Consider the following 13495-nt stretch of genomic DNA (forward strand, 5'->3'; position numbering starts at 1 on the left):
CTCCTTTTTGTAAAAGGTTGCTTTTGTAATAATGGGAAATGATGAGCTTGATCCCAACATTCTATTTTATTTCTAACACATATTTCAAATTTGATGTAATAATTATTCCAAGGTGGTAACACGGGCAGGTTAGGTAACGGGTCAAACTAATTTTCAAGCACAATCGAATATGTCCCTGGTTAAGGCACTGCCACTATATTATGGTTATTTTGATTAGATTAATTGCAATTATAACTTATAATTGCAATTAATCTTATAATTTATAAGCAAAATCTTAGAAAAAGAATGTTATGGTTATTTATGCTATGATATTGTGGTTATTTTGATTAGATTAATTGCAATTATAAGCAAAATCTTAGAAAAAGAATGTTATGTCAAGTGTTCTGCAGTACACATAAACTTAAAATATCAATATGTTTGACCTGTTCCTTTTCTCGCTATAATTTTAACTAGTTTGCCCCGTTTAAGATAAAACATAACCAAATCACAAATATAAACGAATGAAAATTTTCATTCAAGTTATGCAGGAAGAGCAAGTATTTTTATCACATGTATACGTCCTAACAGGGCTATCTCATACCGCTTTCGACCTTTCCTTTTACTTCAATGTGTTGCTATTGAGATTTGAATAGAAGCCATCTTTACTGATATTAGATATGCAGGTCAATCATCTATAATTTACTCTTCTATATTGCAATAAATAACGTTGAATAACATTTGAATTAAGTATTGAAGTCAACATTATCATAATCATTTATGTACAGATTTGAGTTGTGAATATTTCAATTTTGAGAATTTGACAATTTATATGATTCAAATAAGATCATTGATCGTTCAACATTCCCATTTTAAAAGCATTTTAACACGTCTATAAATGTAATGTGTACAAGAACATATGTTTATATATGTATATACACACATTCACATACGCATACATATTATATATTACACATTACATATTAATGTTGATAACCTAGAGATGATGATCGAAAAGAATTGTACATATACTGTTTCAATTTGAATGGTTGTGCATGTAATGATGATAAATAGAAACCTGAGATCGATATATGAATGGGCAAATTACATTAAAAGGTAACATTTTTACCAATGGGTAATTTATATTTATTTTGACGTTTAAATAATTGTTTTATTAAATAATAATAAAAAGAAGAGTTTCGTTACTTTTAAGTTAAAACTCTATCAAAAAATTAACAATGCTTTATTTTTATTTTTTAAAAGTAAACCATATTTAAAATTAATCATTGGCACTTACCTAAGGATAAAGAACATGTGCAAGCCTGATAATTAGCACATACGTGTGCCGTTAATCTTTTACGATCATATTACTAACATAACGAAAATTAAGTTAATATCCCGTTCGTAAAAATCATCATTCACGAGGTCTTCCATATCCTCAAATAAGTGTCAATGATTAAGCTTGCATATGATTTACTTAAAAAAAATGAAGCATCGTTAAATTTTTAACAGAGTTCTATTAACATTTGATAAAACAATCTTTTTAAGACAACCTTTTAAACGTCAAAATAAACATAGATTATCTAAATAATGAAACTGAGGTAAAAATGTTACTTTTTAATGAAATTTTCCCTATATGAATTCATATAAAAAACCATAAATCTAAGGCGACTTCAATGCATATCATTCAATTTCAATTTGGGTTTATATTCATGTGTATCAAATCTTCAAAATTGTCCTTGATTGTACTGCTGGGATCAATACAGAAAATTGTAACCAACGTTTATCTTTTTCAACAACAAATCAAATTCACTACCAACAAAATCAAACAACCTGTTACATCTTCTGTACCATTAAATTATACATACATTCCCGTATTCCTACTGCCATAAGTAGTCTCCTCACAAAATTTGTATTAATAATTGCAAAGATGAAGCACCTGCGATGCCAATAAATATCTATAAAAAAGTTAATATCAAAAAAAAAAAAAAAAAAAAAAAAAAAAGTTGTCTGAAAAGACCTTACCTTGAGTCATTTGCACAATGTGATCGGTCTTTGTGAATGTTCATTGAGATTAGCTAATATACCATTTACGATTGTTCCGTTTCAGCAGATATTTTTTGGACCAAGGACTCGAGTTGTCCTGCAATCGGGGTCCCAGGCTCAATTAACTTGGCAGAAGGCAATGATCTAATGCATCCAAGAATGTGCTCAATATCTCGATTAAGCCTGCAACAAAGATTGAGATCAGAATCATGTCTCATAAGATTAACAAACCAAGAATAGCTACTAGCCTACAACCGTTTAACCAAAGTTGAAAGGCATACGGACAGGTCGGGCACAAAACAAGCACCTTATTCAAATGTATCAGAGGGGGAGGGGGGGGGGGGGGGGGGGGGGGGGGGGGGGGGTGACTGGCCCACACTTTTCGGTTACACTATTAAAATTATATGTAATTATTTTGGAACTAAATATGATGCCAAGAAGAATCAATTTAATTATTTTCTAATCTACAATGATTTAGCAACTGAATACACTTTGGACAGCTTTTGAGCCCATTTGATTTGTTTCAAAGGGCGTTTAGATCTAACATGATTGAGATATTGCACCGTTGGGTGTAAAATGTAATACTATACACCCTCAATTAGGTAAATGGATTGTAATTACCTTCTAACCCAAAGGATCACACATATTTATTATATTTGTACGTATGATTTACAAGAAGATGGTATCAATGTAAAAACTTTAATACGTTAGATTTGCAACGAGTAATGATCATTCATCTACAGGGTAAACATAAAACACCACGAATAAGTTTAAGTACCTGGCTTTCGTTTGTGGAGTGCTAAAATCCACAGTTGAAAAAGCATCAGAGATTTGTATGTCGAAGATGATAGTCACTTCTCTGCAAGAGAAATACAACCACCACAATTAAATTTGTTAATAGCAATATTAGTGAATATAATATGTTTGTTATATCTAGCCTTTTAATAAGCTAACACAATTTCGCTTGAATATGATAATAAAGGCTCACTTGAATATCTCTTGAACATCGGCCTCGTGCAAAGTCCGAGAAAGTACGCGTTGAAGATATCCAACTTCCTAAAAACATATGTAATATACAAATTAAAGATGAAATTCAATAATAAGTTAATTATCATAGGAACAGAGAGAGAGGCGTGTTGTATACTAGCATATTGCCAACTACAGCCAATATCCTATAAATGAATCGAATGTACATTAAATTACCTTTGAGAGTGATCGAGCAAACTGACTAGGTAGGGCATCGGTTTCATCGACCCTGTTCCATGTTTCAATAATCTGTGGCAGTCCACGAAGATGAACTAACAACCTTTCCCTCATTATTTGCACCAGCTTTGTGTGTATCTCATCTCGGTGCACTTTATAATCCTAAAATTCATTTCCGAAGATATATCAATGATAAACTATAAGGTAACTAATGCTCTCATTATGTGCATTACGTTAAGAATACTACCTGTGAGACTCGGTCAATTTCTGATATAAGTAATCCTTTACGTGTCTCAGGTACTTTCAAGAAAAGAATCCTCCTAATTTCTTAGATACGCACAGGAAAAACAAGTTATTAATATAAGTAAAAATGTATTCTCATTGAAGAAATATATTAAAATAATAGCCTTAACATATGCACCCAAGGCCATTATATATATGATGACGTCTAATACAATCAATTGAAACATCAACAGAAGTAAACAGGGCATACCAGGAATGATAGCATGCACAAAACTGATAACTTGACTCGCCAGCGCCAAATGTTTAGCTGTAATTGACTTTAAACCAGAGACCTGCAATACCGATTAAACAGAATTACAACCCATTACCTAGAACAAATGAATCAACTTCATAAAGAAGAGATGGAATGGAATTTATACTCATTAATATCCAAAATGTATACATAATAATATATAAATATTTTAATAGATAGATCTATAAATGAAATTACCTGCATGGCACCAGCACCAAGAACAAGCTGGCAAGCCCTTGTGTTGAAGAATTTCAACATTTCAAGAACACGATGAATAACCTCGGAGGAAAGTGCCGGCAGAACAGTGTTCATGTCAATGTACTCTGATAGCAACTTCAGCAAGATTAAGCCGCTGTCAAACAAATAGATCATAACTAATATAAAAAAAACTTGCCCAAATTCACACAGGTGCATGTCAATAGAAATGATGGTTCACACGGGTACCTACATGATGGTGTTGTACATCACAAAGCGTACATAAGCAACTAACTAGTCAACAGGCCGATCAGGTTAATGTCACCTAAAGTTTATTCTTCACACATAAAACTCTTGATCTTTCTATATGATTTTATTAGAATACTACTGAAAAATATAACTTTCTACTAATCATAATTGACAAGCTATGTATGTATAAAAAATGTATCAGATCTATAAAACTCCAAACCATAGTACAAGGATTACCCGCTACCCCCCTCTAGTTTATACAACTCTAGTTTATACAGTTGTAGGATAAAATGATGGTGTGCAAGGTTACTAACCAGTTTACCATGTGATACCCAACACCTCTGTAAGAAATCAAATGAGTAGAAGATTTTTCGTTTTCGTGCTTTGTATTAACATTGTTAACCTGCAATAAAGAAATTACAACATCCATCAAAGAAACAAACACACAAAAAAAAAGTTGTCACACTAACTTTATTCTATCAGTCCTTAAGAGAGAAGAAGTACATAACTTTACCTTTCCAGTAGTATCTACATTTCCATCATCCGACTCGCCATTTAAAGAATCCATACTAAATAAAGAATCCACAATAGCTTGAAATTCATTAGGAACATCTACTTCAACCCATGTTTCTTGATCAAGCAATGCTCTCAGTTTTGTCATCTACAATATAACAATGAAAAGAACTATTACGAACCGATTGACTGAGCATAAGCAAGTTCCCGACCAGAAATGGAACTTCGGCAAACTAAAGATTACCCGAGATTCATGTTGGAAATCAACAAAAGCTTTGGCTTGAGACTGCAATGTTCCGCGGATGCTGTATCCCAACCTTCCACCAATCTGTTTATGTTAGCATAAATTCACATCATAACCACATATAGATAAGAATGATTAAATGATATTAATTTTAACTTGAAACTATTTTGTACCTTCTCTGTTGCAGTAACAAATTCTTGAGACACATTGTATATGTGTAGAAAATCTTGTAGCCTCAGCTTCGGATGGAGAAGAGCACGGACGCCGAGCAGCTTTGCCCATCTTCCGTGAGCGGCATCACAAGCGGCAAAAACTGCTTCTGTGTTCTCTCTTAACACATCAGCTCTGTTGAGGCGAACATTGCAAGTGTTAATAAGCTTATAGGTGGCAACATAGCCAACGAGTACTCGGTCAAACTCAGTCAAACTTGGTCAAACTCGCCCAAACCCGCGATTACTCAGAAAATCGGTCAAAACTCGGATTTACTAGAAAAATCAGTCAATCAAAATCGGTAAAAGTCAAACTTAGTCAACATCCGGGTACTCCCCGAGTACTCCCTAAAAAGTCTCGACCGAGTACTCCCCGAGTAGCGATTTTGCAACCTTGGACGGAATACTATTTTCTATATGATGCAAACTGGGCGGGTCAAGTTGGGTGGGTTGACCTGATGAAAATATATATAAGCAAAAGCAGAATGAAAATAGATCACCTGAAATTTTTTGACAAATTTGATGAGGTTGTAGCATCGTTCCATTTTGGCTGGAGTGGGTTAACCTTGATCACGTTCCTTTGAGATGAAAGAGGAAAAGATTGAGCGTCACCCACGGAATCCAATTCTGCGCTTAAAGCACCATGAGCAATTGCAGCAGCGACCGAGTCAGCTGCATAGTGTCCATCAAGGTTCGACATTATCCACTCAATAGCTTTTTTAACTTCAGCAGCTCGAAGTAAGTGTGCCTGCATTCACTAGTAGAATATAAATCAAGTTACATTTTATTGGTACGCTAACTTTAATGATAAAGCAAAATTTTCAAAGTATCAATAAACGTGGACCACTTTTATAGGACTTAGCACAACAGATAATATTACTACTTTGGCCCAGCCAACATATAACATTTGAATATGGCATAAAATCATATGTTTTGCCTTCCTCTTATGTAATTTAGGATGAATGAGAAAGGTTACATTCAAGGAGTACAGATACACACTTAGTTCCAAGAATTAATTGGTAATTTGGTAAGACCATTTTTAACGCGGCGTCAGAGGGGTCCCGTCAAACGCGCTGGCAGTGGGTGATGCCCCCTGACGCCCCTAGTGGGGCGTTACGGCTGACGCGGGAGGGGCGTCAGTCAACTTTTTCACGAAAAAAAAAAAATGCGTCAGGGTTTCTGATTGGTCCACGTATTTTAATGATTTTAATTTTGTTTTTGTTTTTTTTTATTTAAATTATTTATATTCTTTTTTATATAAACACATCAAAACCCATCATTTTTAACCCATCAAACTCAATATTTTCTCTCATTTTAACACTTTCATTAATTTTTTTTTTTTTTTGTTTTTGTTTTTTTTATTTATTTAAATTATTTATTTTCTTTTATATATAACCATCAAAACCTATCATTTTTAACACATCAAACTCAATTTTTTCTCTCATTTTAACACTTTCATTCAAATGATTTTTGTTTTGTTTTGTTTTGTTTTTTTAATTTGAATTATTTATATTCTTTTCTATATAAACCCATCAAAACCTATCATTTTTAACACATCAAACACAATAAATTATGTAATGGTTAATTTTTTATGTAATGGTTAATTTTTATATGTTTTTTAATTATATGTAATATAATTTGTATGCATAATAAAATAAAAAAAGAAAAAGAAAAAATAAAACTGGTGGGACCTATTTGACACTGGAGGGGCGTCAGGGTTATTTTGGTGTCAGAGGGTGACACTGCCACGTCAGAGGCAGATTGCACTTTTTGGCCAAAAAGTGGCCAATCTGCCTGTGACGTCACAGGCAGGGTTATATATGGTCTAAGAAGAATACTACAAGAGGGCTCGCTTGAAAAAAAAAATTATAATGAGGATAATGGGTATGGAGACAAGAACCATTTAACAAGCACATGAATAATACCATATAAAACACTATGGAAGAATTAATAAAATTTATCCCTTTAAGGAAGAAACAATATATATATATATATATATATATTTCTTGTTCAACCTTGTTTATTCACTTGATAAGTTTGAGCTAACTGACTAGAACTATTCATTGAATCATATTAAGGTGATGCACGAGAAATCAATAAGGTATACATTACCTGTACAATCTTGAAAATAGTGCCAAGAAGTTGAACAAAGGCTTCAGATGACAGGCTTCTCAACTTACTTGCAAGTGATGAGCCTCCACCTACACCAACACGTAATATTTGAGTAAAGGCATTTCTGATTTTTCTATAATTATTGTATAGTTTGAAGAAGAATAAGTTATAAAGTAAACAAACTCCCACACAGCCTCCAAGGGGAGTCAAGAATACTCATCATGGGCAATTTTTATTACATTGTATTGTATTGTCAACTTCTTTTAAAATGTATAATTATTATAATTATAATTATAATTATAATTATAATTATAATTATAATTATAATTATAATTATAATTATAATTATATAATTATTAGTTTAAACAGATAAAAAGATTCTAGTTAAGGCAGACAGAAGTTATGCGCACCGTCTGCGTCAACAATACGATCGCCTGACTTAAAATCAGAGTCCAATGATCTGGAAAGAAGAACTGGAAGCAAATCCGCAACAACCGACTTAATAGCAGTTTTCATGTCAGATGTAACTGTATCACGGTAAACTCTCAAAACAGAAGGGAGTTTTGCCTGCAAGTCACAAAGATACATGAGACAAAGATACATGAGACAACATATATAGTATAAAGTGTAACACCATCAATTTAAAATATCCCAAATAGACTAAATAGTAAATATATAGAGATGCTCACAGTTCTAAGTAAACCTATAATTAGAGGTAGAAATCGATCATGGAAACTAGATGTATCTTCTTCATGCGAGTGTACCTGCATCACACAATTAACACTATTAGTCTCAGATGTGCAATGCACAATCAGTGACAAAAATAATTAGCATACAACTTATTCATACTTCATTATCTTCTCCATTCATAGGAGAGGTAATCATAGCTTTTGCTTTAGATAATATGACCGCATCCTTTTCTCCAGCATCATTGATAGATACACGTAAAAACTCTGCTGAAAGAATGCTACAAGTATAAACACTACAAGTCACAACAGAGAAAGCTATGTATACCAAAGGCTGAATACAACAATACTTCATATGTAAAGTAGTTACTTATGCATCCAAGCAGTTCACTGAACTTATCTACTACTAAGTTTAATATCACATACGCTTATTGTGTTTAAACAAAATATTTTTATTTTTTAATTTTATTAAAGATTAAATTCAACTGGAAAATACCAGGTTAAAATGTTTCTCCACCAAATATTTGAGCTAGATGGATTAAACATTTAAACACATTGACAATGAAGTGATTGTATCTTATACAGAAGCTCAACGTGACATTTTCATGGTGGTTAGGGGTATATGTAATTTAATAAACATAAATCAAACATATGGTCATAACTAATAACTAATAATATGCAAGGTTGTAAAAGTCACTAATAGGGGATTAATCGGCCAGACTTTGTAGAGATTAATCTGTCAAACAGGGGTTTAATTAGATTGGACTTCTAATACATTCAAATAAAAATAAATTTCAGTATTATATGTGTACATGCAGAAGAAAACCATAAACATACATAAACTTTGTGTACTGTAGAGACATAAACATAACGTTAAGTTGTTCAAATACTCTAAAACCCTAATTTTAATTCATATTAAAATGTTGACCAAGCGTGACTTTGGCCGACTAAATCCGACTTTTAGCTGAATTTTACTCGTTGAGTGGCGTTGACCGATTTTGGCAAGTCGGGACGGCCTTATACCCAAAACCAATTAATTGGGGATCAATTCCAATTTTTACAACCATGATATTATAGGATATTGTTAATCCAACTAATGGATACAGATTGGTCCTATGAAATACCTCAAAAATACTATAGCCCTCATATATGCATATCAGCATAATACACACACACACAAAAATATGCTAACCTATTTACAGAATCTATTGCAGCAGCCACATGATCCTCAAGGTGACGAAAACAATGTAGGCCGGTCAGTTGATCACCATCCTATATTCAAAGAGGATTAGATACATTAGACATGCTATGAATTGAAAAAATAAAATAAATAATTGTAACTAAACATCAAAGATAGTGAACACCAAACTCGTGAGACAGGCAAAGATCTAAAAAGTTGACCAACAGCATAAATAATGCACATGACATCTACATCATCAGTGTTTATGAATTCGGTAAATAAATTGCACATAAACAATATTTAACCTTTTTATTTAATAATAAAACTACTGCTAACTCATTAATTATTAACATCCTGAAGTTCTGAATTGGCAAGACATTTAATTGGATTTGACCAATGTCATTGTCAATTATAACAACCAAGCCCTTTCTCGGGAACCATAGCACGAGCTAAAGTATACAAATAGTATAAAGAGGTGGATCAATCTTAAGACTTTTACACATTATAGCATCTATTAACTTGATCATATATAGCACCTCGTTTCACATAAAACTGAAATTTGAGTCCTCTCAACTTAGTGCATCAGACTAGGGCGCTTTAGCGCATTTGAGCGCTTCATGAACAAGAAGTAATAATACATTGTTTTTAAGGCCCGTGTATTCTCAATTGAATAAATAGGCTAATGAGCCATGTCTTTTACATATTTATGTACATAAAACCCTAGAAATCCTTTGATCTTACTCTTTTAAGGAATCCAAAAATCTGTATTTAGTAGAAAATCGGTAATTTAGTTGTCTACTGAAATTTAATTTAATTTATAAATAATTAAGAATTACTTAAGCATATTTCAATACCAGCATTATTTATATTTACCACGCCATTAAGCTATTAACATATTCTTCTAATAAAATGACAGCAACAAACAGAACAATTAACTATATATTCAGATGCTCATATAACAAGGATCAAGTGTGAGGCAGTACTGTGTTCACATACCAGAAAATGCTTCAAATCATCAGTGACATCTAAAGCTCCAGCACAATCGGCAGATGCGACAAGCTATAAAACAAATCAACAAGAGAATTACAGTCACTTCATAGGCTCAAACATCAAAACAGAGCATATTTTCTGATGATTAAACAATAAACAGAGAAGACAGCCATTACTTTAACTATATATCTTTATTCACTTTATGATTCACTTACTTTCAGTTGCCATCAAACCAAAATTCATTTATGCTATAAACTAATAACCTAGGCCCATGCTGGCTGAAGGAAGCGATCTGTCTTAAACAAGAAAATTTCCCGAGTAAACAAAGACATGGCATGATTTGGCACCATAAGACCTTTTATATTATATATCCAAAGCAAAACTTCAAAAAAAAAAAAAAAAAAAAAAAAAAAAAAAAAAAAAAACTAAAGCACGATTTCAAATATAACTCGCTTGCTCAAAGTCAAATCTAGAAGATCTTGAAACAAATTTCAAGAAAGTGATATGCATGAAATTATGTTACATTGGTGGTAATGCAAATAACCAACATATGTATAGATCTACACTCCTAATCATATCACAATACTGGTTTATTTATAAAATAGGCCTCTTTTTCATTTGCCAACATCAGTTCTGTATTCTATGTTTCAAGTTTCAACTTTTCTTATGTACTAGTGTATTATTAGTTGAAGTAAATTGAAGCACAAAATGTTGGTGCCTGATTGCAGATATTAATATAAGTTTGTTGCATTGTTGCGTATAGTGACAGAAAAAGATTCTAATCAAGTATCACCTTCTACACTTTGAACAAACGCCAACTAGTAGCTTCAACACTGGCAAATATGTTAATAAACTTTGGTCTCATGTAGCAGGTTTAAGGATGTCCATTTGCATAGTACTTGTTGCAACTTTAGGGACCAGAAGCAGATGTAGACTTGTAAATATATCTACAATCAGTTATCTTACAATAATATCTACAAATCCGATTGCTTTAGGGCATAATCAAGCCATAATATCATACTTAACACACATACGTACTTACTACATATCTTTTCTTATATCAATGCGGTCATGGCAGGTAGTAAAGTTGGTAACCTTGTGATTGTTCTTTTTCTATTTCATTTCTAGATCAGATGACCAATTGGATCGAAAAGAAAATTGGTAGTCACGAACGAGTCACGTTGTGATTAACTCTTGTTTCCTAGTTTTCATTAATATCTATTTCTACAATAATCTTGAAATACTTTAGATGCATAATAAGTAAGGATATAGAATTCCAAAGATCAAAAAAGTCACTTCAACAGGGTATATAAACTTGACTAGTATCTTAAAGCTACTGTTTATTAACAATAACAGTATAACACTTTATCTAACTGTAGGCAATCAAGTTATAACACAAGAAATCAAATTAACAGAAGGAATACCAACTTAAGGGCAGCAAGAGACTGGTTAACATATAATATAAGTCTGAGCTTCTCCTGCAAAGCCAACAAATCGCTTCGAGTAATATTCAAATCGTGAATTTGACAAGCCGAATCCACTAAATCAACATTCAAAAGTCTAATTGTCTCCTTCAATTCCCTGATCCTATTACACCCTTCAACAATCTTCAAATTCAAATCCTCCAACTGACCTTGAGCTTCAAAAAACGAATTCGACCTCAACGAGATCTCCTTAACCAAATGAAGCTCCACCACATCTAAATACTGTGACAACTTCTCCTGTAAAACACTATTCTCCGCAACCGTAGAGTACGGACTCGCAGCCCTAAAAGTAGCTCCATCTTCAAGTGCAAAATCCTCCTTAAAATACAATGCAGGCACTTCGCGTAAACACGCAACCAACGCTTCACCGGCCCTCTCATGTCTATCAGTTACATCATTATCATTATAACTAGCATTATTATCATCACTCTCCTTATTAGCATGATTCCTAATGTCTTCGAAACGAGAATAATGATCCGAAATTGATGACAAATACGAATTGAAATCAGATCGAGTAATATCAACAGCTAGGGTTTTGTTACCGGACGGTGGCGTAGCAAATTCAGGAAGTTGTACGGAAGTAGTTGAAGAAGACCACCAACCGATCCATGAACCATCAGATACATCATGAGGATTATTAAGAATTGAAGATAGATTTTGAGTAGTTGCATCTGAAAGTGATTTTGATAATAATGATGATGAATTTTGTCGGTTAGGGTTCAACCTTGTTCCCGATCTAGTACTGGAAGAAGGCTTTGCATCCATTAATTAATCACGATCTGAATCTGAATCTTTAAATGTGAATCATATATGATGTTGATGTTGATTTGAATTGTATGTATAAGTGTTGGTGAAATGAAATCGAAAACCCTAATTATTATAAGAAATGGAATCAAGCTGGTTGCATTGGATTGGATTGGATTTAGATCGAAAATGGAGGGGCTAATGGAGCTGTGTGTGTTTATGCACTCTGCTGCGATGGTTTCACTTTCAATATCTTAAGAATTCAATAATATCAATAACTCCCTTTTTAATTATTTTATTTTATTATTATTTTTATTAAAAACGTAATAATAATAATAATAATAAGTGCATTACGGTAACTAATTTCATCATTCCAAGATCATTTCTTATTCATTCAAGAGGACGGTCATGGCGTGATGAAATCGCCCTCTACCTTTCACAATGTAGCGTGTCGGAGCATTTTTGCCACCATCACGTCTTCATGGCGCCACTGTGGGGCGTGAATGCGTGATGGACTAAAAAATGGTGGCGCGATGGATGCATCACGGAGAAGAGAAGGTGGCGTGATAAGGGATGACCGAATGGGGTGTTGCCAGGTATGTTGGTCAAAAGGCTATATACCCATTATAATAAAAAAAATATTTTTTTATTTTCTTTTATAAATACCACATTTCACATATCAGTTTTTCACATATTTCTTTCAATATTCTCTTATTAATTCTATACTTTTTATAAAAAAAAAAAAAAAAAATTCAATGGCCAAAGCTTTGTTTAAACTTTTTGATATTTGGGATTCGGATGACGAATATAAATTGAATCTTTTACGAGCAACGGCCGAAGAATTAGATGCTGAAGAGGCTGCAAACACCGTACAAGTTCCATAGTCTCGAATTTACATTCATAGAGATCGTGTACTAGTAGCCAAAACTTTACACACGCACTACTTTCAAGAGCATCCAATCTATCCCGAAAAACATTTTAAAAGACGCTTTAGAATGAGTAAAGCACCATGTTTGCGCATTGTCAATGATATGAGTAATTACGATGTAGAACTTTTACCAAGGCATTTTGAATTTTTTTAAACAAAAAAATGATGCCCTTGGTCGACAAGGTTTCACTACGATACAAA

At 33.0% G+C, this 13495-nt stretch overlaps 1 protein-coding gene across 1 annotated transcript; it reads right to left on the reverse strand.

Annotated features, from left to right (window-relative positions):
• Positions 1 to 1679: 1679 nt before the first annotated feature.
• Positions 1680 to 12409, reverse strand: LOC139872515 (vacuolar protein sorting-associated protein 54, chloroplastic). The gene is made up of 20 exons (XM_071860407.1): positions 11563 to 12409; positions 10145 to 10207; positions 9161 to 9240; positions 8132 to 8249; positions 7972 to 8046; positions 7693 to 7849; positions 7283 to 7371; positions 5671 to 5918; positions 5135 to 5306; positions 4962 to 5045; positions 4719 to 4865; positions 4519 to 4607; positions 3959 to 4112; positions 3719 to 3800; positions 3473 to 3552; positions 3226 to 3387; positions 3011 to 3078; positions 2801 to 2881; positions 2002 to 2205; positions 1680 to 1934 (listed from the first exon to the last, which is right to left on the reverse strand). The coding sequence occupies exons 1-19, from the start codon at positions 12385 to 12387 to the stop codon at positions 2067 to 2069; spliced, it is 2913 nt and encodes a 970-aa protein (XP_071716508.1). The 5' UTR covers positions 12388 to 12409; the 3' UTR covers positions 1680 to 1934; positions 2002 to 2066.
• Positions 12410 to 13495: the final 1086 nt, after the last annotated feature.

This window comes from Rutidosis leptorrhynchoides, chromosome 1, assembly GCF_046630445.1.
Source record: "Rutidosis leptorrhynchoides isolate AG116_Rl617_1_P2 chromosome 1, CSIRO_AGI_Rlap_v1, whole genome shotgun sequence".
In the NCBI taxonomy this organism is placed as follows: Eukaryota; Viridiplantae; Streptophyta; class Magnoliopsida; order Asterales; family Asteraceae; genus Rutidosis; species Rutidosis leptorrhynchoides.